The sequence below is a fragment of the Paramormyrops kingsleyae genome, chromosome 16 (genome assembly GCF_048594095.1).
Source record: "Paramormyrops kingsleyae isolate MSU_618 chromosome 16, PKINGS_0.4, whole genome shotgun sequence".
NCBI classification, from domain to species: Eukaryota; Metazoa; Chordata; class Actinopteri; order Osteoglossiformes; family Mormyridae; genus Paramormyrops; species Paramormyrops kingsleyae.
Window position 1 is genome coordinate 15,809,265 of NC_132812.1, and position 26,615 is coordinate 15,835,879.

The 26,615-nt window shown below is 42.4% G+C and overlaps 1 protein-coding gene across 11 annotated transcripts in view; it reads right to left on the bottom strand.

Moving 5' to 3' along the window:
* Positions 1 to 484: 484 nt before the first annotated feature.
* Positions 485 to 26,615, bottom strand: part of scn1lab (sodium channel, voltage-gated, type I like, alpha b) — a 39,230-nt gene continuing 13,099 nt past the window's right edge. For 5 of the 11 annotated variants that reach the window (XM_023828010.2, XM_023828008.2, XM_023828005.2 and 2 more), the window contains 21 exons: positions 26,291 to 26,521; positions 25,527 to 25,590; positions 25,041 to 25,182; positions 23,829 to 24,035; positions 22,849 to 23,130; positions 21,141 to 21,509; positions 20,674 to 20,809; positions 19,701 to 19,939; positions 19,386 to 19,559; positions 18,924 to 19,280; positions 17,931 to 18,416; positions 14,070 to 14,199; positions 11,604 to 11,758; positions 11,267 to 11,440; positions 10,646 to 10,768; positions 8,970 to 9,242; positions 7,154 to 7,207; positions 6,911 to 7,048; positions 6,313 to 6,417; positions 5,561 to 5,831; positions 485 to 5,421 (listed from right to left, as the gene is read on the bottom strand). In XM_023828010.2, coding sequence (XP_023683778.1) covers positions 4,232 to 5,421; positions 5,561 to 5,831; positions 6,313 to 6,417; positions 6,911 to 7,048; positions 7,154 to 7,207; positions 8,970 to 9,242; positions 10,646 to 10,768; positions 11,267 to 11,440; positions 11,604 to 11,758; positions 14,070 to 14,199; positions 17,931 to 18,416; positions 18,924 to 19,280; positions 19,386 to 19,559; positions 19,701 to 19,939; positions 20,674 to 20,809; positions 21,141 to 21,509; positions 22,849 to 23,130; positions 23,829 to 24,035; positions 25,041 to 25,182; positions 25,527 to 25,590; positions 26,291 to 26,521 — 5,300 coding nt within the window. In that variant the 3' untranslated portion in view covers positions 485 to 4,231. The remainder of the gene's footprint in view (positions 5,422 to 5,560; positions 5,832 to 6,312; positions 6,418 to 6,910; positions 7,049 to 7,153; positions 7,208 to 8,969; positions 9,243 to 10,645; positions 10,769 to 11,266; positions 11,441 to 11,603; positions 11,759 to 14,069; positions 14,200 to 17,930; positions 18,417 to 18,923; positions 19,281 to 19,385; positions 19,560 to 19,700; positions 19,940 to 20,673; positions 20,810 to 21,140; positions 21,510 to 22,848; positions 23,131 to 23,828; positions 24,036 to 25,040; positions 25,183 to 25,526; positions 25,591 to 26,290; positions 26,522 to 26,615) is intronic. The other 6 variants (XM_023828012.2, XM_023828011.2, XM_023828016.2 and 3 more) reach the window with 3 other exon arrangements.

The window sequence follows — 26,615 nt, forward strand, 5'->3', positions numbered from 1 at the left end:
ACGGATTACTGGAGGGATGTCTTTTTTAATATATGCTGGATAGATCAGATGATAATATCGGCATTTACGTCTCTGCAGACCCCCTGCAGCCGCTCTTCAGACTCCGGGCTAAAAACCTCCTGGTTTAAGGCATGACTTCAGTGTTCTCACTTCTCGATCAGGCCTAAAGGCCCATGCCGAGCTGCTGTGATATCTGCGTCATTGCAATCACCTGCTTTCAGACGACAGCATGTAACTGGCAGGGGTTAAACTCATCAGCCAATCACGGATCCCCAATGACATTAAGGTCAAACCAGCTCACAGTCCAAAAGCGGTTAAGACCAAAGCAGACAAAGGTTTCTCTGGTTAACGAAACTGAAGCTGGCCAACGAAACGAAGGACAACCAAGCAAAGTCACATGACAAGAGTTCATGTCAAAAAAAGGGAATTAAAAAAACCACAACACCAGCACACAGATAAAACAAAGATAAAAAGGGAACACAAATTCTTTAAAATATCTTTATGTTTTTCTTTCAAGAACAGTACATTGTGCAAGTAAGGAGGAATTACGGCACATACAGGGGCAAAATTGCAACGAATCTGACTGGCCAACACCAGCAAGACGACAGACTCTGGTATTCCTCAGAATGCACAGTATCCAGCATTTGAATAATTCAATTAGAAACTGCATTGCACAATAACATACAGAAAATTCACATTATTTTGTACAATTCGTCGAGAGAGTCTCTCAGTTCTATAAAATGTGTTTATCATTTCCAAATTATGCTTTTACCTAAGCTTGCTATTTAAGGTTGTGAAGCAAGAGCTGAAAGCAATGAAAGTAAGGACACAGAAAAAAGCACTATTATAAAGTTTTGCACTATTGTAAAATAAAGAGAAAAAAAACAAAAGGAAAAAAAAACTCCAGGACAGATATGCACTGCAGATAGACAGATGTAAGCAAGTGCCATCAAAATGATCTCAGACAGAGCAAAGAAACACAAAATGCAGATGCATAAAAAGGCTGCAAAATAAAAACATACATACAACACATACAATTTAGCCACACGTGACCCCGTGTTCTGCTGAAATCCTCAGTAGATTATAATACAGTTTGAGAAAGAACTTCTTTTGACCACTGATCTTCATATGACTCATTTAGAGAAACACCTGGGAGTTATATTTAATTGAATGCGCAATACTTTTTCAGGCTTTGCTATCCAACATGTATATTCAGCCAAATTGGGACATTCTTGATATATATATTAAAACAGTAATTTGGAATGCGTGGGACCAATGGTATTAAACAACTAATACTACAGGTTAAAGAATGGCTTTTCTCAAAGAATTTCCATTTGTTGGATCTTAGAACCACAGGGAGGTGTTAAGTTAATGGAAATGATGAAATATGACCTTGTGAAACAATAATATATGTGTATAGATATGATGTATGCATTCTACATTTGTAGAGGTTGGGTAGTGTTTCATGGAGTTAGTTGAATACATGTTATTTACATACTTTTATGTAGTTGCACATTTACGTTTATTAAATATGTATATATTCTGATAAAAGCTCTCTTCCTAAAAAACAGTCATACATATTCTTTTTTCCCCCATTTTAAAGAATTTCAGTTTACTTAAATTTACTTTGACACAACATATTCCTTCCATAGTAAGACACAAAAATGTCTACGTCCATTAAAAAACTGAGAAAGCAATTTTGGAAAGTAGTATTACGCACCTCATTTCCATCCATAAATATATGAGAGTTTGTTACTAACTAGACATCTCTAACATTCACACATTTCAATGTAAAATGCACTCAGATCCACTGAAATGCTTAAAAAAATATCGAAAGTGTATGTTATGCATTTAAAGTAATTATCTTCTCAATAGAAATAGCACAAACCACTGCAAAATGAATATTTGCTACATTGAACAGTGACTTGAAGTCGTCGAGTATGATTTACAGTCAGTGGACAGTGTTCAAATCACTACAGCAACTATATAATGACATTTTACAGACATACCTGAGGTACGATAAAAATGCAGTCTTCATTCTTTTGTATTGTTTTGGCTTTTTAATGAGATTTATCCTGCATGCAGTCTACTGATACACTACAAGCATATTAAATATGGAATCTATTGAACGTAATGTAAAACATCATGTACATACAGGTATACATGTATATGTATATATACTCCATATATATACATACACATATATGCATTATAGTTCTTTACAGTTGTGACATGATCCTCTTACTGTACTCTGCTGTGTACCATTGTGCAAAATTAAGCCTTTCAAAATGGAGTAAACATAAGCAATGGTAAACAGCTGCAGGAACACAAAAGACCCAAGAGGGGGTAAAGACACGTAACCTTCCAGCACAACTGCGGTCAAGCAGCAAGTCCGGGTTATACCATTTCAACCCCCCCCCCCCCACCCCTCCTTTTTTTTAATTGCTGCAGCCCGATCTACAAAAGAGAAAAAAAAAAACTGTACAGTAATCAAAGGTGAAATCCACTTCTCCATAAATAGTTTACTGTGGATTACTGACGGACAACTGTGCAGTGGATCCTAATTAACAAAGTGGCAGTGTTGCAGTGCAGTCGTGATTTACAGCATATTATTTACAAAAAAAAAAAAACACACATATTGATATTTTACAACATTTCTATGGACACAGAGTGACATCAAATCAGTTAAATTCTCACAGCTGGTGTGGAATGCGTCAAATTTACTCCCCGTACAGAAGACGACATTGAATGGTGTCTCGGGAATGTTCATGATGGTGGGAAAAAAGGGAAATGAGAGGACAAGCACAAAGAAAGTTGAAGTATATGAATAGCGTAGAGGAAAATTATAAACAAAAAAAAAATTGAAAAGGGGTTTTTCTCAACGGCGCCCTTTAGGCCACATACACACACGGGCATGTGGCGTCTCATCCTAGAAGAAGGCCTTCACAGGCAGATGGAGGACGGAGCAGGACACAGGCCACGGAGATGCGCATCAGAGAGTGCCACCACGGGGGACACTGAGAGCGGTGCCTTCCTAGGCGCGGCGGCCTGTATCTGCTGTGCTTACACTGTTCCAATGTTGACTTTTTGCTCAAAAGAAGGATGGTGAGGGACAGCTTTATACAGCACGGAAAGATCTCTACGCTTCACATCTCCACCTCTGCGTCTCGAGGTGACTGCCAGACCCTGGTGACTAAAGAATACTGAATTTAGAGCAGACAAATAAATTGTTAAATAGTGACCCACTGAATCTACCATGTGCTGTACAATGATTCTGAAGAATAAGACAGTAAGGATCTCATTTCTTGGGGTGGAGGGAACTCAGTGGAAACAGGCAGCTCTCAGACTAAAGGTCTGTTTTGGTCTAAGGTTGCTCGTAAGCATGTGATGTCAGACTGACTTGGGATAAAAGTAGGCACAAGAAAACGTCTAGATTCACCAAAAGAAATGTATCATAGGGCCCCTCAAATGTTGAGGGCCACCCGGAAACACTGAGGACAAAAACAAACTTGTCTCTGCCAATGACCCTTCATGCATGATGATGAGCGCACATGCTTCCATGCAAAAATAATGAAATAAATAAATTAAGCACATCTCCGTACAAATGTCAGCAAAAAACACTTTGCAGCTGCTGTGCTGATGGCTGTTTCCAGTCCTCTGACATCTTAAATGGTACAGTAACCCCCTCCCAGTTCACAGAGGAAACCCTTTCACAAAATTTGCACAATCAACATATGGTTTAAAAAAAAACATTAAAAACAAAATCTTTTAACAAAAATAAGTAAATAATATGGCGATTGGTATGTAAGACACTGGATGTAGCTGTAGCAGTGCTAGCTGCAAAATAAATATAATATAATATACTACAGTGTTTTACATTTTAACTCAAAGCAAAAAGAGGTTGTCTGTTTCTATACAGGCTCTGTGTAAGGGTCGCCATTTTGACTGGTTTCTTGCTGTGCGGCTGATAGAAAAAATGCCGACCCCTCTGCCTAAGATCGTGACTCCCCTTTCCTGTTTCACTTCAAAGTCTTTCGACAAGGGTCACCGCCTGATTTTAGGCACTGACCTTAAATTTAGACTTATATAAGCACTGTCAGTTTGGCATAGCTGTCCACGTCAGAAAAGGAGTCCCATTGACACCAAGAGGTCACCTTCCAAGGCTGTAAACAATTTGTCGCTAAAATGGAATGTCTGGATTTTTGCCCGACCTGTCTCACCCTCCTTCATTCTACTTCCGGTTCTCTCTGACATCTTTGTCTTTGTCTTCTTTTTCACGCCTGTCCTTCTCATATTTGTTTTTGTCAGGTTTCGTGACACTGTTATACGAAGGCGGGGAAGCCGTCGAAGGAGTCATGTCAGTTTTGTCTGAGGTGGAATTTTCATTCAGTTTGTCTATAACTAGGACTTCCTTATCCAACAGCTTCCCTCCTGAGAGCTTCTCCTTGTACATGGTGGAGGCTCTCTTAACAGTTCTCCTGATGAGATAACGTCGGAAAGCTCTCTGGATGATGATGGCGGACATTTCCTCTTGCTTGCGGCGCAGTGTCGTGGTGATGGGCTCATAGGACACCTTGGAGGGGTTGGACGCCATGAAGCGCTCCTCCATCTGTCCTCGGAGAACGTCCATCTCGCCGCCCTCGCCCAACACGCGCTTGGTGAAGGCAAACAGGATGTCCAGGCAGTGGATGCGCTCTCCACTCACCATGGGCAAGTCCATGGCAATCAGTGAGATCTTGTTGGGCTTTGGTATGCGCAGTGGGGGGTCCAGGGCGTCGGCAAAGTCAGACAGCTTATTAAATTCCATGAATTGGGTGGCGTTGGGGTCAAACTTCTCCCAGACCTCATAGAACATCTCAAAGTCATCCTCACTCAGGGGTTCGGCACTCTCCTCTGTAGCCACACTGAAGTTCTCCAGGATAACAGCAATGTACATGTTGACCACAATCAAAAAACAAATGATGATGTAGCTGACGAAAAAGAAGATCCCCACTGATGGGTTCCCACAGTTTCCCTTGTAGTTGCTACCAGGGTGCTCCACCTGACTGTCGCAGTCGGGCTCTCCCTTGTTGAGGATAGGTGCTAACAGGCCATCCCATCCCGCCGATGTTGTGATCTGAAACAGGCAGATCATACTGTTGCCGAAAGTCTCAAAGTTGAACATGTCATCAATGCCAGACTCCCTCTTGACGTAGGCAAAGTTGGACATGCCAAATATGGCATAGATAAACATGACTAAGAAGAGCAGGAGACCGATGTTGAACAAGGCAGGAAGTGACATCATCAAGGCAAACAAAAGTGTACGGATGCCCTTAGCACCCTTAATGAGGCGCAGGATGCGACCGATTCTGGCAAGTCGGATGACTCGAAATAGGGTGGGTGACACAAAATACTTCTCGATCAGCTCGGAAAGAAACATTCCTGCAAGAAAGAAGATCAATCAGACATCCACATATAATCATCATCTTCCACTGTCACATATTATACATAATAGAAAGTTCTACATATTATAGATTACCTATAAATTGGCAATAACAATAAATAGCTCCAACGTTCTTACCAACTATTGAAAGGATGACAACGACAAAATCAAATATATTCCAGCCAATGGTGAAGTAATAATGGCGAAGAGATATCATCTTGAGGACACATTCTCCAGTGAAGAGTACGATGAAGACAAAATTAATCCGATAAAGAATTAGATCCATATCAGTTGTCTGGTCATCTGTCTCTACCATCATGGTGACCATGTTAAGGCAAATAAGAATCATGATGACAATATCAAAGGCTTGCTTTGTGATTATGTCGAAGATATACCCTTGGAATTTGTTCTGTAAAAAGAAGAAATTACGATTAATCAACCAGTGTTACAAGTACGTAGCGTTGAATTATATGGTGCTTAATGAAAAATTTATTGTTATTGCTCTAATTATAACAATAAAATAAGAACTTCATTATTAATTCATCCTCAAACTACCTATCCTGACCAGGGTCATAGAGGGGCCTGGAGCTTATCTCAGGCAGCATATGGTGCAAGGTACTGTAAGGGGACATCCTGGAGGGGGTGCCAGTCTGCTGCAGGGCAAAAGCTATGGACAATTTACAGACACTAATTAACCAAATGGCATATCTCTGGACTGCAGAAGGAATCCCATGCAGTATGAGGAACACATGCAAACTCTACACAAGCAGAGCAGAGGCAGAATTTGAGCTCCCAATCTATAGGCTGTGAGGTACTAATACTGACCACTACGCCTCCTTTAAAATAGCTCAGGCATATCATTTTCCCTTAGGTCAACTGCATTTGCGTACCACAGGCCGCGGGATCGGCTTCTGAGGTTTCTTGGATCCGAGTTTCTTCATGGCATTGTAGTACTTCTTTTGTTCCTCAGTCATGAAGATGTCCTGACCTCCAAAGTAAAGGGGGAAAGACAAAACTGATCACAATCTTGCACCTCTGGTTTAACCTCTTGCTTTTGAAATGCTCTTTGGACATATCACTATGAAGAGACCTTGTGTTAGAGAAAAACCCTAAAGTGTGAATTCTCCTAGAGGGGGCCCAGTGAACGCTCCCCTATATCTCATGCAGAAAGTGACTGTGCATTTTCCATTCTGCAAAATATAAATATGCCAAGCAGCTACTATGCAAACAAGCAGTATAGATAACAGACAGGTATGTAACATTCCATGTGGGGTTGTGATCTCATTGACTCAAAAAACTCAATCTGTGATATAGGTATCAAATAAAGAGTCAGTGCAGAATTTACATACAATATATGTTGTTTCGTATATCCAACCATCCGTTATAAGAATTTACATATTATAGTCAATATTATGACATAAAGTCAACAAGTTACCTCAAATTTAAGTTGCAAGTTAATAAGAGACATCTGCAGGAATGAATACTTATCTTCTTCTTTTGCTGATTGAAGTTGTCAATTATGACACCAATGAAGAGGTTGAGAGTGAAGAAGGATCCGAATATGATGAAGATGACGAAGTACAGGTACATGTACAGGTTCTCTTCGTAAACTGGCTGATCTTCTAACTGTGTAACAGACGGACATAGGCGATAAGTGTGCATTCAAATGAAATGGTGTGACAGAGGCAGCCCTAGTGTCTGACTCCAGCAAATTGCACAAGACACACTCACATTCCGGGAATCCACAGCGGCGTACATGATATCCATCCAGCCTTTGAATGTTGCCTGTGTGAAGGAGAGCATGAGATAATTCAGCTGCACCCCAGCTGCCTGTGTCATTCAGGTCACCTTCTTGAAATCAGAATTTTGTACGCCCCCCCCCCCACCACCCCCCTGAAAGCGCTCCTCTGAAAAGAGAAAAAAGCTACATTTTCACACTTCAGTCACATGTCATGGATTTGCATACAAAGCACTTGAAATCTGAGAGGCTAAGACTGCACCGTGTCTTTAATCCGCAGTATCTGCCTGCCATGAATAGAAAAAAATCTCCCTCAATCTACAATGTCACATTAAAATAAATGATATGTCAAATTCATGTAATAGCTTCCCGGTATCTACTCGCGACTCTCCAAGTCGCCCAGTAAAAGATCCAATCATGAGGACAATTCTGGTTTTCTCAATAAACAAACAAACAAACAAATACATTTCAAAAATCAATGCTGCTCATTTGGATTAGCAGAACATCAACTGCATAATATTATAAATTTTTGGACAGTGTTTTCATTATGAAGTCTGAATCTAGACAGCTTTGATGGGAGAAGACTTAATACTGATTAGCAAAATAAACTTCTCTCAACTCTTAAGCATGGTGATAGAAGAGTCATGTTGAGGTCTGTTTTTCTGTCTAAGGACCAGAGGTGCGCAATTTAGGTCCAGATAATAAAAGTCCAGACGAATATTTGGTTTCAGCCAACCAGTTGAGTATAAAGAGTCACAGTCACAGAGGGTTGGTTGAAACCTTGATTGAAATCTGGACTTTTATTCTCTGGACCTGAATTTCCCATCTCTGCTATGAACTGAAATGATCCCGCACTAATGAATCATGCCAAATCTTCTGATGGAGAATGTCAGACCTTCTCTCCCTAAGTTGAAGTTAAAAATCTATTTAGTGTACATCGTTCACGCTATTATCATAAACATTTAAACTTATATTGAGATATGAAGGTTCCACATACTTCCAAGCAGCACTGTAGATTAAAAACTGAAATGAACACTTAAAAACCTTCCGTTCCTGTCCTCAGAGAAAAGACAAAAATAATACTTTGGTGATTCCTTTATGCTAAAAATAATTTCCCTGTTTCCCTGCTTTCAATCAGGTCAAAATCACACTACTTGTGAGACTCTGTTGCTATTTTCAGGCTGCATCAGTTCAGATTAAACATCTGGATTTATCCTGTCATGCTGTTGGCAGGGCTTCCGGATAACGACCGCATATACCTACAGCTGGACGCGCATCGCCTTCACAAAAAATATTTTTTTATTGCCAAATGTTTACTCTTGTGAAGTCTATGGCACCAAAGCACTTAATTGTATTAACCATTCAACTGTAAGAAGAAATTTATTTGCATAATAATGATTAAAATTCCAATACTGCACTGTACTATGTCTTGCATTGTCTTGTTGTTTACTACACTGCTGTTTTGTCCTATATTTGCACTGCTGTTTCTCCTATTGTTCCCCACATGTTCCTGTTCCATTCTCTGCAACTGTAGCACAAGAATTTCACTGTTTTCCTCACAACACATTTGACGATAAAATTTGAAACTTTAAACAGTAATAGTAGTTTCTCTGCAAACTGTGATTCAGGTTGAAATGTTTAAGAATGTAGAATTACCAACATGTAGTGAACATTAATGTCCTCATTTATTTTCATATGGGGGGATGATCATAGCTCTAGCTTAAATTAGGTTAAATTGAGGTTACATAGCTAAACTTCACCTAGCCTGCCAGTTAACCGTGCACACTTTGATCATCGCCCACCACGCACCACTTGCAACAAAGCCAGATATCCAGCTCCCACGTTGTCAAAGTTGATCTTGACGTTCTTCCAGCGCGCCTTATCCTCTAAGGCCTTGCACTGTGTTTTATTGTTAACGACATCTGTGGAGAACATCTCGTCATTGGTGGTGTTGACACAGTGGTAGAACTTTCCGGCGAACAGGTTGACGCCCATGATGCTGAAGATGAGCCAAAAAATGAGGCAGACCAGGAGCACATTCATGATGGAGGGTATCGCTCCAAGCAGAGCGTTGACAACAACCTGCACAGAGGAGAGAAAAGAGCTGTGATATACGAAGAAAAAGCAGATGCAAGTGAGTTGAGGAGGTTTACACGATGTATTGGAATATTGTGGCTAGTTTACAGTGAGGAAATGGACAGCACAACCACAAGTAGCAAATTCTCAGCACAAGTACTGTATGAGTAAATTATGTTTGTGGGAGTTTTAGTTACACAAAAATGTTCTAAGGGCAGAAGGAAAAATGATTGGTTCAGAGAGAAAACCAATCAGATTATAGATGAGGTGTGTCCAAGCAATTGGTTTTCTCTCTGAACCAATAAGTTTTTGTAAAACTCCCATGAGCATAAATTACTATCACCACATATCCTTAAGGGGAGAAAGGGAAGGAGCAGAACATGAATAAGGAACAGGGAAGGAAAGCTATTTCACTGGTGACATATCAAGTCAAGGGGTAGACGGCAATGTAAAAACGAAACAGAAAAAACCTTGTAGAAGCAACGATGAAGTCACAAAATGTGTTTACTGCAAATGAAAAAAAAACACATAACAAAGAAAAAATATACGTTAAAGGCAGCCATGAAGCAACATCAAAATGCAATCCAGCATCACAGAACAAGGATATAGAATCAGCAGAAGAATGGCGAATCAGCTGTGCAGACAGGAAAGTAAAGAAATTCAGAGATTGTTGTATATAGAAAGGCAGCGTAAGAGCACCATTGGAAATGTTGGGCTGGTTCAACAACACAAAAAGCAACTGTGAATCTAAAAACTAACATCGCTAACATAGCCTCTATTCACTAGGTAAGTCTAGATAAGAGTCATAGTCCCAGATCCATTACTCAGACAATTAGCATTTAGCTATAAGGACATATGAATTGTGTGTCTAAGGTGGTCCCCAGTTCTGTTAATTTTTGAGAGTCTGTCATGACTGAACAAACAGATAGTGCCAATAGCTAATTAATCTATGTACGACACACCTCAGCCTACAGTATGTATGACAGAGCCCAAGACACAAACAGTGTACTAAATGTACTGAACGGCAGCACCAGGAGAGCGTGTAGCTACCGCTGCTTTAGCTAAACACTCGGAATGAGTGGGAGGTGGAGAGATGCAAGTGTGTTTGTTCGGAGGCGCTGCTGACATTTGTGCAACTCATCTGGGGGGGGGGGGGGGGGACTGTCGGCGGACAGGGGTAGTCTATCTCTTTGCTAAGGTAAAGCAGAAGAAGATGAAGCCATGAATTCACAGGGTGACCCTGGTCTGACTCAGCAGTTACTCCTTGTCAGTGTTGGAAGCTCCTTGACCCAGTGGATAATGGTGACCTGGAAGAGCTGTGAGGACTGTTGCTCTCTTTGGTGGTGGTGTGTGTGCGTGTGTGTGAAGGAGGGGGGAGGATCAGTCAGTGTGCTACTTCCATCGCTTACCCTCATCCCCTCAAAGCGTGACAGCGCTCTAAGCGGCCTCAGAGCACGAAGCGTCCTCAGAGATTTTATGGCGGTCAGCTCAGAGTAGCCTAAGGCATTGGCTACCAGGCTGACCAGAGAAACCTGAAAGGACAAATACAAGCTTTACTGACCCAGGAGAACAAAGGGTGCATGTCTGGATATAACTATTATATACCATTTGAGGTAAACCAGTAATTTACCTCCGCAATATAAAGCTTTTAATGTGAACTTCTAATAACTTTTTGAGTGAATCAGCAAATTCTGCCAACATAGTGGGGGGGGGGGGGTTCCTCCTTGGTAAATTTTGCTGACTAGGGAGGGGAGGGGGAGTTATGGGCCAAACTGTGTTTATGTAGTATAGATCCACGGCCCTCCTATGGGCCCTTGGAGAGCAGCTTTTGTCACCTTTCTGCTGAATGGGGGGGATTTTGGGGCCCCTACAAAATGCTAAACCCCCTGAATTTGTGCCCCTCCAACAATCTTGTGTGGATCAATGGTTGAGAAACCCAGTCCTACATTTTGAAATCTTTTCATTTGTTGACTTTCTGTTTTGCTTAAAAATTGCTCACTTGTCTGGCAGACAAATAAAGAGGTACATACGTCTACAATTAAGAAGTCCAGCCAGCACCAGGCGTTGGTGAAATATTTCACAAATCCATAGGCCACCCATTTAAGCAACATCTCCAGGATGAAGATATAGGTGAAGACTTTGTCTGAATACTCCAGGATGGTTTTGATGGTTTTTCTCTGCTCAATGTAAATGTCTTCAAAAGCCTTTAAAGAGACAAACAAATCACTTGAGTCTTTCATTGCCAAAAATAAAATAAATAAAATAAACAGCTTAGGCCCCAGTACAGAATTTTGACCAAAGTTAGCACCGAAAACCCTTAGTCCTGCCTTATACACAGATTTATGAGTCCATAGTTGGCAAACTCACCAGAGCTCCACTACTCAGCAGAATCATGAAGATGATGAAAGACTCAAACCAGTTGTGTTCCACGATCCTGAAGCATGTCTTCCTCAGTGTCCACCACATTTTCCCTTTACCTTCATCTATGTTCACGCTACAACACGGGAATCTGCGCACGCAACCTGATATTAACCAGATACAGAAAGGACGTGTGAATATTCTGGACACAAAGTACATTTGAAAAAAATCAGTCGGGTCTTGGAGTGGTACCAGTACGGCGGCTCAGTGGGCAGCTTAATTGCTTCGTACTTCTACGTTTGGGGGTTCGAATCAGAGAATGTTTTTGATTAGCATGTGTATGTGGAGTGTGAATGAGGGTGGTGTCTGGCTCTGTAGGCAGGGACTTTGTGTCTCTGACCGGAAATTTACAGTTTAGATCCTTTGGCTAACAATGTGACTTCACTGTTGAGCACTTCAGCAAGGCTGTTAAACCCAACAGTGTGAAATAAAGGCTGTTAACCCCACAAACTGTGAAATAAAGGCTGTTAACCCCACAAACTGTGAAAGAAAATGCTATGAATAAAAGCATTTGCTAAGTAAATATAAAAAATGAAATGTCCCCTAACATGCAGTGAGGCTAACAGAGGGGTAAAGTACGGAGTGGGTTCAATGGCTTAGCAAGGTTTCTTGACTCTTCTGAATTTTACATACTATAAATTGTAGCGCTCTTTTAAACAGAGAATATTGTCATGGTAATTTACGCTACATGCCTAACCTGCTCTGAGCAGATTTAAGTACAAGCTTCTAGGTTAAAACTGGTGTAAGTCACACCCTTCATGATAAACCAATATACAAACCATCCAAATGTAGGCTGTGTAATAGCCGACCTTTGGCTAAATATTTGGGATGGGCAATACCACTGATATTCTTTTCAATCCAATACAAATGAAATGAAATGTTTCTGTCCCCTTTTACCTTGGCAGGGGCAGATTAAATTTGCCCTGGGTGCCGAATGGGGCAGGTACTGCAGACCTCAAATCTATCAAACAGCGGCTCTTTGAATCATTAGTTAGCAATGCTGACTTCACACCATTTATGAGCATGTGCATAGACAAGCACTGAGTTAGCTTACTAAGCTGATAACCACCATTGTTAATTAACCCAGTTCTAGCAAGTTAACTCCAGTGATGAGTTGGTGTGTACACTATGCTGCTAGACAATATATGGTTAGAAGAGGGGTGGATTTTGTTCTTATTTTCCTATAACTACTCTTTTTCCTGTTACACACATTTTGTGTAGCTTCTGAAGAAGTCATGCGTCACCATGGAGATGCACTCCCCACTGTGGATAAATTAGTGTAGGAGCGAGTGTGAATCTTTTCCAATCAAAAAACTACAGTCAAGTCGTTGGTTTATTTATGGTGAGAACTCTATCTACAGCCAAGGATGCAAGAAAATGGCGTCCTCCACAGGCTGTTGCCCTGATTAGGAGCCCCAAAATAACAGAAATAAACTGCAGCTCATAATTATTAATGAATAGATGGGTTCCATGGATGCTTGCTCATCACACCAACTGTTCTTTTTGTGGGTATCTGATCCGTTAAGTCATTCGAAGCAAACTGCTGTTTGAACCACTCAGGTTTTGCTAGGAAGCTCCACCGAGATGGTGAGGGCACCCCTTGGAGTTCAGGTAAGAGGTCGATTTGCTGGGGAATTGGTGCTTAGTTGAGTAGATTGCTCCTCTTGCCTCAAACATTATGGTGGAGGTGATGAGGTCGCAGGTATGCTAGACAATATAGGAAAATGATTCTTCCCAAAGTTTTCATAGCTTCCCTCATATTTCTCTAGAAAAACTTGGTCTCAGATATTTTGGGACAGATGAGAAGATATTTATGCCCCAAATTGTGTCTAGAATAAAGCAACCTTTGCCTGAAAGCTGATAGTCTGTGCCTTTTACGATACAGCTTTGAGCTTATACATTTCCTTACAGAGAGATCCTAACATAAAAGCTGAAATATATTCCACTGTTGATTGTACAAGGGTATTAAAGTAATTTCCTTAATAAGCCCCTAACAAAGTAAGCGATTTCCTTATTAAGGACTTAAACCCAAAAATTTGCATAATCCTAAACCCTAAAATGGCCACACCCCACTGTGTCTGTGGTATTCCTTTCCTGATCAGTCTGTCATAAACGACTTGTGACACACAAGTTTATTAAATCTGCCATGCTGTGTTGGGTTGGTAGGTTAACTGAGTTAAAAGGATTACACCAAGACAACACAAGCTCTTCCTAAACTCAGCTGGGTCACCCTAACGAATGTTAATGACACATATAGGCCAAGGAGAGAGAAAGAGAGAGAGAATGATTTGCTGTCAACTGTATATATTTCTCATGAGAGAGCAGAATGGGCTGTCAAAAACAAAACAACTCCAATGAACCTGGACTTGTACAAAGACTGCCTCACTTTACATTCATTGTCATTTCATTGCCCACCTTCAGTGAAGCAGGACTCCGGGTCCAGCGACTCCTCGAGCTCCATCTCCACGGACTCCCCGCCCTCGCCTGGGGGCCGGATGTCGACGGTGCTGCCCTCTGAGGAGCTGAGCTGTGGGTCGGCCAGTTTCTGCGGGGACAGCAGCAGCGTGACACGGTCACTTGTGCTGGCAGGTGCCAGCGTGCTCGCGTCCTCGAGGGGAGCCAACACACTGAGTCCTCATGTTCATTGCATGGGGGGGGGGGGGTGGTTATGCAAGTTTGCTACATGTCAGTCGACAGGATTGGACTCCCCTTTAGAGTCGGATCTTTTCATGCAGAATCAATCAAAAGTACCCACAGACTTCAGGGACAAGAGACGCTGGCATAGTCTGATACTGGAATATCTGGGCGCTTTGAACCAAATGTCAAGTTCTGCCAGACGTGGGTGGTGCTAACCAACTAGCAGCTGTAGGTAACATTGATTTCACGTTGGTCGCAGGGCATGCAGCAGTACAGTGCATTCTTCATCCAAGCCTGCGCTCTAGCTACCAAGAAACATGTGCTTAGGTATTTTCATGTCCAATGCTCAACGCACCCCAGGATCCCAAATTGTCTTACTCACCGCAGAAGTTCCTGAATAACGAAGGACCCCCCCGCCCCCCCCCCCCAAGCATATCACATCACCTTTGTTGACATGAAAACACATACGTCCATTCTTTTAAGCATAATACAAGCTTTGGTCATTTTAAGTACAAGGCGGTGGGGGGCAGGGCAAACCACATTAGCTTGACAGCGAAGGACGGCACTGTGCACTTAGCCTAAGAAGGCATGGATGAAGCGGCGTGTTAAACCAGGTGCTCGTACATATCCGAGAAATACTGTAGTAAATATAAGCTCTTTGGCTCTAAAGGGACTTGAGGTTTTCATGTTGGCCAGAGGGATTGGTCCTCCAGGGCTTAAGCACTAGGATACTCCATTTCGTGTAGCTGCCGGAAGCCCCCCCCCGAGGCCGACGATACCTTGGGGAGCCGGATGATGAGCTCACCATGGAGACAGCTCTATAGAAGATAAACAGCTGCAGGACGAATCAACTTCAGATTCAACGGTCCTGGAGCACCCTTCCTTTTTGGATAAGACAAAAAGCCTGGCGCCTCATGCTAGGACTGCGCTCCATGCAGGATGGGGAGTAAGCTGTAAATTACAGCCCGGATATTACATCCTTTGTTTTTCTCTTCTGAGCAATACAGAAGGACTGTCTGAGATTGGCTTCTCCAGTGGGGAGGCTACTAGGACAGAAAAAGGACAGGACTTGCCAGGTTTTGCAGTTTGCCTCCACCAAGCAGGTGCAAGCATCTCTAGCTAGAGTACAACCACCTTAAAACACGCCATCTTAGGAAGTGCAACAGTCATTGCTGCCATGGGACACAGCTAATGCAGACTGGGGAATGATGTAAGCATGCTGCACGGAGATGTTCCTCATGTTGTTTTTTTCCCCCATAATTCTCATAGGTTTATGAAGACTTACAGCTGCAGCTACCAGGGATTGCCCAATTTGTGGCTGATGCTATGATGTAAATTTCTAATCATACAGCATATACACAAGAGATCAGTAAAGTTTATCACACATTCAAAGGTCTATAGTTTCAGACTTAAATACACTTGCACTCTTTAAAGGAATAATATACAGCATTTACAATTTATACTTGAAACCAAACTGATTCCAAGTTGAATTTTTTTGTACTGTCTGATTTATGATGCCATCAAGTTTGATTTAGTATACTGTATTAATTTGCTTTTCCTGTTTCATCATCTTGAAACTACAAATGCAAATAAGCAAATTGGCCCCTTTATTTTGAAAAAGTCCCACCCTTAACCTAAGAATGACCTGCTTCCATCATTCCTTTAAGGATTGTATTTGTAAAATAAATGCCATGATCAATGTTCAAGTTATGAACCAGTCCTCAAATGAATTTTGACATACTGAAGCAAAATCCATTCCTGTGCATCAATCAAGTTTGTTCAGACTCCAGGTGTTCAGAATCAGCTCAACGCCAAAAAAAAAAAAAACAAAAAAACAAAACAAAAACAAAAGATGTGAAAACCAAACAATGAAATCAAAGTATGGAGTAGAAATGACGATGGGAGAGGTGCTGCTGCAAAATATTTCCAGTGTTGCAAAGAGGTGTCAAAGAAAATAACAAAACCAAAAAGGGTAACTTTACAGCCTCTGATCTGCAGGTAAACATGAGCAGTGGAAGGGGAGGGGGTATGACCAAGCATTGGAAATTAATGAGCAATCAATAAAAACACTTTTGTTTTTGCTTAAATGGCATAGGCAGTCTCCATGGTTAGTGTTATGTACAATAAACAGGTCTTACAAGTCTCCTCTCACTGAAAACCTTGAGATCGTCTGTAAAACAGCTGCAATAACAATCAAACGTGGTTAAGAGTTACCGAACCATAAAATAAAATCTGATTTACACAACAACACACACTCAAGAAGAAAATAATGAAAATACGTAGACAAAATAATTATGCATATAAACAATACAACATTTTAAGGACAGCAGATAAACTAAGACCATGGTAATTGCATTCTAGACAATGTAAACACGACAAATGATGCAACAGCATCTGAAAACGAAAGCAATGACACGATTGCATATAATACACATATGATGTCACATTTTTGGTCGTATACTTGATTAGTTTAGGGTGTGGCATACATGTATTGAGAACATCCTTGCATACGTGCATACGTACACTGAAAACATCCTCGCCCCATAAGCTTCCGGAAAGATCTCCCTACAGCAGACATTAGGTGTCATAAATCTCCTATGCAGTTGCTGTATTTTCGCAATGTCATACGGAAACACCGACGAAAATAATTGGAGCCAAAGCACAAGGGTTCATAAGCATAAAACTCAGCAGCTGGTCTGCGGTGGCCACGGAAATACGGCAAAAGCCTGCTGTGTCTCACACCAGGAGGTCTCCTTCATCTCGCTGAGAATGGGGCAGGTTGCGGATGTCACCGGCTAGCTTTTCTCCATGGCATTTCTATCTAAGTGGGCAGCCAGTGCCCAGCTCCTGTGATGTGCCACTGCTTAAACGACGGTACGTTTCAAGAGGACGTGTCACTATATGGCCTTGCTGCTGGCCTGGGAGCCTGTCACTTGTCACAGCTGCTCTGGCTCAAATGGGGTTTCCTCGGCATGGTGTAGCTTTGATATTCCACAGTAACATTTTTATTGTTACACAAACACTCATCCCCAAAGCATGTTGTTAACATGCACAAATTATTTTTACATCCAGTTCTCTCTACATTCTAAGTGAATAGGCCCCACACTTCACCTACAAAGTGTCCTCAAACACTGTCTCATTCTTGTCCTCACCCTTGACCTGCTGTGCTTCACAGACAGGTTATTTCCCCCCAAAACTTAGCACTCATCAAGAAAATGGATATTTGATTAAGTGAACTGAGAAATTGTACAAAATGGATAAACTGTAAACAAAATCCATTTAGAAGTGCGAGAAGATCTATCAAGACCACTGTGATATTCTGTGAGATCAAATATACTCTATATCCGGTGAATGTTAATCACAACCAAGACCATTCCATACTGAAGACCATACCTAGTAGAGAGCCCAGCTTAACCAAGGAAATGCAATACATGATAACTGGTGTACAGAGGCTAACTGGCCCATGTCTTATAAGCATTATTTACTCATTAGAATCATGGTTTCTTCCTGTGTCCATACGTATCAAAGCTTGAGGTGACCTTACAGCAGAAAGCTGCAGGAGCATCAAAATGATCTTCACACTATGCATCCTCCCCAAACTACAGTCCCCCCAAATAAATTGGCCACAGCCTGTCTTACCTCTTTGCTGCCTTCAATGTCTGACGACTCGCTACTGAAGTCTTCGGTATTTAGGTTCTCAAAGTCAGATTCGCCCACGGCAATGGGGACCGTCACAGTGAGGCTTGGATTGTGGATGAAGGACATGTAGTCACTGTTGTCAATGATGTATTTCCCCATGTCGCTGCCCAGTCCACTGGCAGTCCCGTTGCCCTCCTTTAGGTACTCGGGCTCCCGAGTGAGATCCACAGCAGTGTGGTTGGAGATGCAGTTTTCGACCTTACTGTGTAGCTCCTCCAGGGCCTTGACCTCGTCCAGTGTCCTAGGACCTTTCCCCATGCACAGCCTCAGAAAGAACTGCCGCACCATGGACTTGATGAATTTGACGCCGCGATGGATGCGGCCCACAGCGATCTGCAGGTTGTTCATCTCACTGTCCTCGTCTGTTGCCGCCAGATTGTCAGCGCTGAACGAGCTGAGCAGCAAGGCCAGGAACAGATTCAGAACCTGCACCAGACAGGGATAATCCCAAGAACTGTGATGCACCGCATGGGAAAATGCACTGTGACAAATTCCATTGGTCACATACTCTTGACTTTGTCTGCACTGCATCTATCAGACATCTCTTGACGTAAAAGAGCATTAATGACTGAAGATGTTTGGAGGAACAATCTCAGCCTACAGAACACCGATCATTGCTTGCAATGCTAGGAGTACTTCTTATAAAGTAACCCTATACTTCAGTTCAGAAATTTATGAACAGATCATCAAATCAAGACTTCAGCTATGCCCATGATTTCATTTTCTAAACTTCGTAGGATACTGAAGCAATTACGGACTAAAGCTGGAGATCTTGTTACTGCATATTAGTTAATACAGTCATAGGTAATGTTACACCATTTAGTAAATGGCTAGATGCTGTGATGTCCTGTAGCTTGTAGAGCTACGATAACTAGATCACGATTCCCTTAATTACCCAGCCTGTAGCACCTGTGAACGCAACTCGACACGTACCACCAGGTTTCCGATGACCATGACCATCATGAAGACGATGAGGCACAGAGCCTGGCCGGCCACTTCCATGCAGTCCCACATGGTCTCGATCCACTCGCCGCACAGCACCCGGAACACAATGAGGAAGGAGTGGAAGAAATCGTACATGTGCCATCGTGGAAGTGTGCAGTCATCTGATATCTTGCACACACAGTCACGGTAGCTCTTGCCGAACAGCTGCATTCCCACCACGGCGAAGATGAAGACGATGATAGCCAACACAAGGGTCAGGTTTCCCAGGGCGCCCACAGAATTGCCGATGATCTTGATAAGCATGTTTAGGGTAGGCCAGGACTTGGCAAGTTTAAAGACCCTCAGCTGAAAGACATGGTCAAGGTGTGATGAAAACTGTCACCTCCTGACTGCTCTGCATATCACATGTGAATAAGGCAGCCACAAAGAAAGGGCCATGGGTGAACTTACCAATCGGAAGGACCTCAAGACAGACAGTCCTTCCACATTGGCTAGACCCAGCTCCATCAAACTCAGGCTAACTATAATTCCATCAAATATATTCCAACCTTCTTGAAAATAGTAGTAAGGATCTAAGGCAATGATTTTGAAACACATCTCAGCGGTGAAGATTCCTGTGAACACCTACAAATGAAACCGAGAAAACAGTCACAACCAAATCCCACATACCCAGGCCACGATATCCCCAATATTATCAAACTAAAAAAAACTTGGGAGTTGTATATGACTGTAGCTGGAATCCAGAGATGAAAAGCAAAATCTTACCAAATTCCCCACGGAGAGCACATTGTCGAATTCAGTAGTCATAGGATAGTGCTCCATGGCCATAAACAGAGTGTTTAAGACAATACAGATGGTGATGGTAAGATCGACGAAGGGATCCATCACAATCAGGTTGACAACCTGCTTGATCTTAAGCCACAGCGGGCAGCAGTCCCAGATGAGGAAGATGTTAGCGAATTTGTACCAGCATGGCGGACATTTCTGTCTGGATTCCTCAAGCTCTGCAGAAGCAGAAAAGCAACATTAAATAAGCTCAGCATTTGAGCTTAGACATGAATTTTACTTACTCATCAAATGTATAATTTAGGGTTCCTCAGTTCTGGATCTTGCAGCCCATTACGTATTCTAGTTTTTGGTTTGACTTTGATGATGTGTAAGATATTAATATAACAAATCGCACAACTTAAATCACATTACATGATGTCAGCTGAAGACTTGCTGCAGTTTTTAATTGTTAGCAATTGTTGAAACAATGTCTTCAGCTGAAAAAGAAAGCATGAGCCGATTGAAACGTGAACACATTTTACCATTTCAGGGAAAAGCATAGATTTCATAATCATTTTAATAACAAAGCACTCTGTTCATTTAACAATCAAGACCAAAGTTATGTGGAGACATCTAGTCAGCATTACTGTTCTTCCTGACAAAAGATCAGTTTAACAAAACTGGAAAGCAAATGGAAGTCAATGCAACTGGATTCATGCAATTTTAACTATGTGATTTGTTCAACCAAATGCTTGATCGAGCCTCATTAATGAAGAACTCAGCTGGATGAAACCAGCATAGAAAGTGGGACAGGGACCACAGAGCACGGAGCATAATGTTTAACAGGAGCTACATGCCTGGAATAATTGAATGAGATGTCTATCCAACCATGGTTTGTCTGGGTTAGATATGTGAAGAGGAACCATTTCTTTGTCCTTGTTACTACACCCAGAAGTCAAGAAAAACCTACCCTCCATTGTGTTTGTTAAAATACTGGCAACGCTCAAGGCTCTCTGTCTAGCAGCCGGGTCCTCCAAGAACTCCATGGAGGTCTGGTGAGTGCCAGACCTCTTCTTCTTCTGAACATCTGTCTCTGTTGTCGTACCCTGAGGGGAGAGAAGCGCAGTTTCAAAGGTCAGCTGTCGGAACGAGCGTTACCACATGGCATTCCAAGTGCATGCTCAGGCAATCGGAAATCGGTGGCTGTGGAGGATTCGCGAAGGAGAGAGAAAGGTCTCAAAAACTCAGTGCATCTCAGCATGCGTCGCTAGGTGGAGAGCATACTACGGCTTTTATGCCATGGCAGAAAAAGGAAAGGACAAGAGAAGCATAGCAAAAGCACACAGAAGTAAGTAAAGAACTAGCATGGCAGGCAGCAAGGTGCAAGAGTAGCTACAACACAAGCAGGCCATCGGCGCCGACCCGCTCTTCCCTTACATTGTCATCAGTAGTGGGCTTATCTACAGTCACCTCGGGCAGCAGGAGTCCAGCAGGCGACGTGGGAACTGAGGCTCCACCCACCAGCGACACCACACCGTTGCAGTCCACGGTGCAGTGCATCTTGCCGTTGGCCGGCAGCAGAACGCGTGAGGACACGCTGCTCTGGCTGATGTTGCTGCTGCGTCGCTCGATACGCCGCGGCACGAACAGCGAGCCCCGCCGGCTCTCGCTGTCCTCAAATGTGCTGTGCTCATCGTCGGCAAAGTCGTTCTCCGAGCCCACATCACGGCCGCGCCGGAAGCTGAATAAACTGGTGCGGCTGTTCCGGCGTGGCGAGAACAGGGAGCCACGGACGCTGAGGAGAGACTAGGAAAGGAACATGGCTGTGTTAGCCCTTCAGTGTGTTAGCTGTATTCAGTGCTGAGTGTCAGGTACTGATTCTCCAGTCAGCATGCATCACTTTGTCTAAACAGAGCACCAGCAGCTTGCCCTCACTGGAGTGACTGCAGTTGGTGTGTGCAGTGAAGTGCAGTGTACTCAAGAACCCCAATCATGGGAATTGTTCTTGATTATTGTTTAGTTCACTTGTACTGGGAGGGAGCAAAAACATGGACTGTCTATGGGTCCCTAAGCACTGGTTTAAGAAACACTAAACTATCCACTGATTTTTCTTTCACTGTACTCATCAAATGTTTATTATCATCTTTTAACAAAAAATAATACATTTATGGAATGGTAGAATAACCTTAAATTTAAAGCTTCACTTTATTCACAGGTAGCAAAAGCAACGACCATGGTTAGTTGTGACTACAGAGCATACAAAAATGTACAACAATTCTGTATTGTACCACAGTGTTACTCCTCTGAGTAAAAACATAAAACTGTGCGCATGTTGGATCTGCTTTCTTTGCTTTGCAATCTAGATTTTCCGCGTGATTTCTTCTTTTTTGCTCAAAAAAACAATAAAAGCAATATCTCCCCCAGCACTCACAATAGCATTGTTCAAAAAATAGATTTGTGATAAATATAGACTTTATGAATGCCATGGGGCTCCTTCCAAGGATTGCACTGGCAATAAAAATCCACTTAGGTGGTTTACATAAATTGACACCATCAGCTAATCGCTGTCCTGATAAGGATGAGGTGGCGAAAGCATGTGTTGCAGATGTTGATGGTCACTGTCACAGAACATGTGGGGAAGAGCATAAGGCAACAGAAGGTAGACTCAGACCTGCATGAATGATCCAAGAAATATTATACATTTGACCCAAAACCAATGCATTATCGATGGGGAACAGATTGCATAAGTTAGTGCCAAGTAATTCAGCCCAGTCTGGCATTTTCACATTACTTCTATAACAAAAATCCCCAAGTCCATATGTAAAGATGAAAAAGGCATGGTGAAGACATATGATTTGCATGCCTAATGTGCTCTGCAATTTAACTTGCCAGGATGCTGCTTTACATATTCTACCTTAAAGAAACTATGGATAGAATATTAGCATAATGCATACAAATGTATACATAAAAAAATCATGCTACTGCGTGTGAAATAGCTAAACAGCTGTGATTAGATATTAATAAGAGAGAGCGATCCTGGTGTTAAGATGACTGTCGAAGGGTATCATGCGCACTGGAATATGCAAAAAGCTTAAAGAATTAAATTCACGTCAATCGCTGTGTTCTCTGGCTAACTGGGGTTCACCTGGTGTGGGGACGAGTGCCTCTTCTCATATGACAGCCTGTTGCCGTCGATGGAGAAGCGGAAGCCCGTCCTTTTGATGCTGTCCTCTGACTCTGACTTGTGAAACTTCTCATCGTCTGCCTTCTCCTCCTCTCCCTCCTCCTTCTGCCTCCGCTTCTTGCGCCGGTTCCGCCTCTCCTTGGCGCTCTTGGAGCTCAGCTTGGATGCCTCGGAGGAGGATTCTGTGAGGCCCACCCTCCCGCTGTACTCCCCGCTCCCGTTGGCTGCTTCCATAGCGGCCTGCTGTCAGAACAACCAACCAGCAGACGGTAATGGTTACCATGGCAACACTGGGGTCTATTCCTGAACATAGCAGCGATGTGCAAAAGGGTTTCTTCAGAGAGCAAAATCCCGCAGCTTCATAGGAATGTTCCTCAAACATATTGTGTGGCTGGGAATAGTTTATAAAATATTTCAGGAAAAGCTATTTTTAATGGACCTCTCAGGAATGATGGAAATTGAGATGCAGAATTTTCTATGGCCACGGAACGGTCTTGTAATAACTTGAATGCTACATTTGTCTTCCAATAATTTCTGCATCCCTCTGAATAAAAATCAAATTCTCTTTTCATAGTTGCTTCTTTTTCACTTTCCATGGTTTAAAATGTGACGCACTGGTGAAATAGATTGGAACAAAATACAAGAATGCAACCAGCTACATAAACAATCGCAACATTCTCTCATGAATAAAATGCAGCAATTTGTTTTCTCTTAAATGCATTCATGCTGTCCAGTCTCCCAGTGTTCTTATAACTAAAGATCCACTTTCAATAGGTTACATTCACTGCACAAAAAAAGGTCACTGAACCTTCACACAGGGTTGTCTTAACCACACTGTACCCTTAAATTAATTAGACTCTATTGTCACATGGGCTTTTGGATGAGGTGCCTTTCACATGGGCCAATATAGGGCCAACTGGAGCGCAATGGGGGCAGCATACCTGAGCTTCTTCCTGCTGCCTTTTGAGCTGCTCCAGCATCGCCTGGAACTCCTCCTCCTTCTGTTGGGCCTCTTCCATCGTGGCCTGGTTCTGCTCATCATAGGCCATGGCCACCACGGCCAGGATCAGGTTCACCAGGTAGAAGGAGCCCAGGAAGATCACCAGCACGAAGAAGATCATGTAGGTTTTCCCTGCAGCTCTCAAGGTCTAAAACACAAATGGAGACTTCAGACCACCTCCCATCTGTTACAGCCATCAGACAAGACTTTTTCTTAAATGTGAACTTGTAGTATCTACAGAAATCAAATCCACTAAAACAACACTTTCTTAAAGGGATTAAACGATGCTGAAACATCTATCGTCGTGGAAAATTATGCCAACTTTCTGAGCTAAGCAAACATTTCACATCAATAAATTCAATGTAAAAGAGTGGCTATTCAATGTATTTGGTTTATATAGTAAAGCCATGTTATATCAGAAGTTGGTCGTTTTTATTTCCTTTAAAATTTAAAACTTTTTATGTTTATCTTTATAGACACGAATCACATGGTGCCATTTTAATAAGACACTTGACACCATCTGAAAGACGCAATGCAAACCAGGAGTAAAACAAACTTTCATTTAAAAAGCAGTACCTTCCCAAGAGCACCGTTTAAATAACACTAATGGGAAAAGGACAATATAAATATTAGCATAAATGACATAAGACACTATTCAAAATTAAAATTCTTCACTGGAATAATGTAAATTAATGAACTGCTGAATGTGTATGAAGAGCAGCACTATGCAAACACTGGACGCTCTGGTTAAACACTGCAGTAGATCATAATGGAAATACAATGACTGCAGAAAGGAAGCTGACCCCCTAATGAAGCATCATAAATGGACCTACATGCGCAAACTTATAATGATATTTTGCCTGCAGGAATTAAAAAAAACAAACAAAGATTTAAAGGACTTATATATCTAATACTCTACATGAAGTATTAGATGCTCACAAAAACCGGATCAAAAACCGTAAACAACAAAATGCAATAAGCCTCACTGATATTTACCCTTTAATAAAAAAAAAACACTTAATTTCATTCATTACAGAGGGGTGAGTTAATCCACATACAAATTCTCAGGTAAAGTAAAATTGCTTGATGTATCACCTGATGCGTCATGAAAGCAATGAAATCTAATAATGGTCCCCTGGTCTTTGCTACAGACCTGCTGGTAGAGATTCTCCCAGAAGTCCTGAGTCATGAGTCGGAAGAGTGAGAGGAACGCCCAGCTGAAGGTGTCGAAGCTGGTGTATCCGTAATCGGGGTTTCGGCCGGCTTTCTGGCAGGAGAATCCCTCCGGACATTGCCTGGGACACAAGGAATCACACATCCTCTTTCACGTACTTCACTCAGCAAGTCATTTTTATATTCATTTTAATTACAATTTAGAGGAGACCAGGGACATTGTAGAACGGGGTCAGTTGTTTGAAGTAATTTTCTTACATAGATTCTCCCCTTAGGTTCCCCCAAACACCATGTTTAGCAAACCTGTACAACCTTACTAAGAAAGAAATAAAATCCTGTTGCATTGATTTAAATGTTATAGAAATGGAAATGAAAAGAAAATCAACAATTATCCTCAGTCTCCCCTTTGCGACTGCAAATATATGGCCCAGATATAATCAGTGATGCAGAAACTTTGCAGTCTTACCCAGCATCACTTGCATTTCCACACAGAAGAGCATCTCTTCGATTTGGTAAGAAATAATAGTTACCTTGATGAAGAATGAAAATAAGAATTAGACGATGTGAATAATCTTACCAAAGACTAAAACTGCATCAATTACAGCAAGAGGGTAAGACATGACACATGCAGACTAGCCTCCTGTCCCAGTAGCCCGAATCCTCCAGCACCAGGAGCAGGTAATTGATTTGATGTAAACATGAAAGTGAGACCCTCGCTGAGGGGTACAGCTGCCTAATGGCAATATGACTCCTCGACACCCTGGTCATGACTGTACAGCCGTCAGCGGTGGAATTGTTGTGTCCAGCTCATTTGCTCAGATTCAGTGAGTCAGGTTTCTCTTCCTAAGTATGCTAGGAGGTCATCCCCCCACACCCCTATTTCATCAAGCAGACCCCCCCCCCCCCTGCTTTGGGGCAATGACTCAGTGCCTGTTTTCCAGCATAACATGCCACTCGTCTCCAAAGACAGGCTGACTTTATTGCACCTGCCAGAATCTACCCGAATTTCGCTAACACATTGCCACCCCCCCCCCCCCATCCTCCACATCTCCCTCCCCCCCCCCCACTTGCAATGTGTGCCATTTTGCATCACGATTCCCAGTGAGGACGCTCCCCGTTTTCTCGCTTATCGGCGATTATGTGACTCAGACATTCTGATTCTGCGGTGACCTGCTAGAGAGCCCCCTCCCCCCCCCCCACCACAAAAAAAGAAAAAGTCAAAGTGCTTACTTTCGTCATTGAGATAATCGGTCCAGTTAGCCGCGCCTGTCAGGTTCAAGGCCGTCACATTGTCCATGGTGTCATTTCTCAGAGGTATTTTTACACACTTCTGCCTCAAATTACCCATAAATAGCTGCAGCCCTATTAGTGCAAACACACTCAGACAGAAGACCGTGAGAATCATCACATCCGACAGTTTCTTCACCGACTGGATCAGCGCCCCTACGATGGTCTTCAGACCTGCAAAAGATGAAAGAAACCCTTTGCTGTTGTCTGAAGGGGATCCACGCGGCGCGGAAACAATGAGCAAAGCTTCTGTGAGCATCTAAATGTC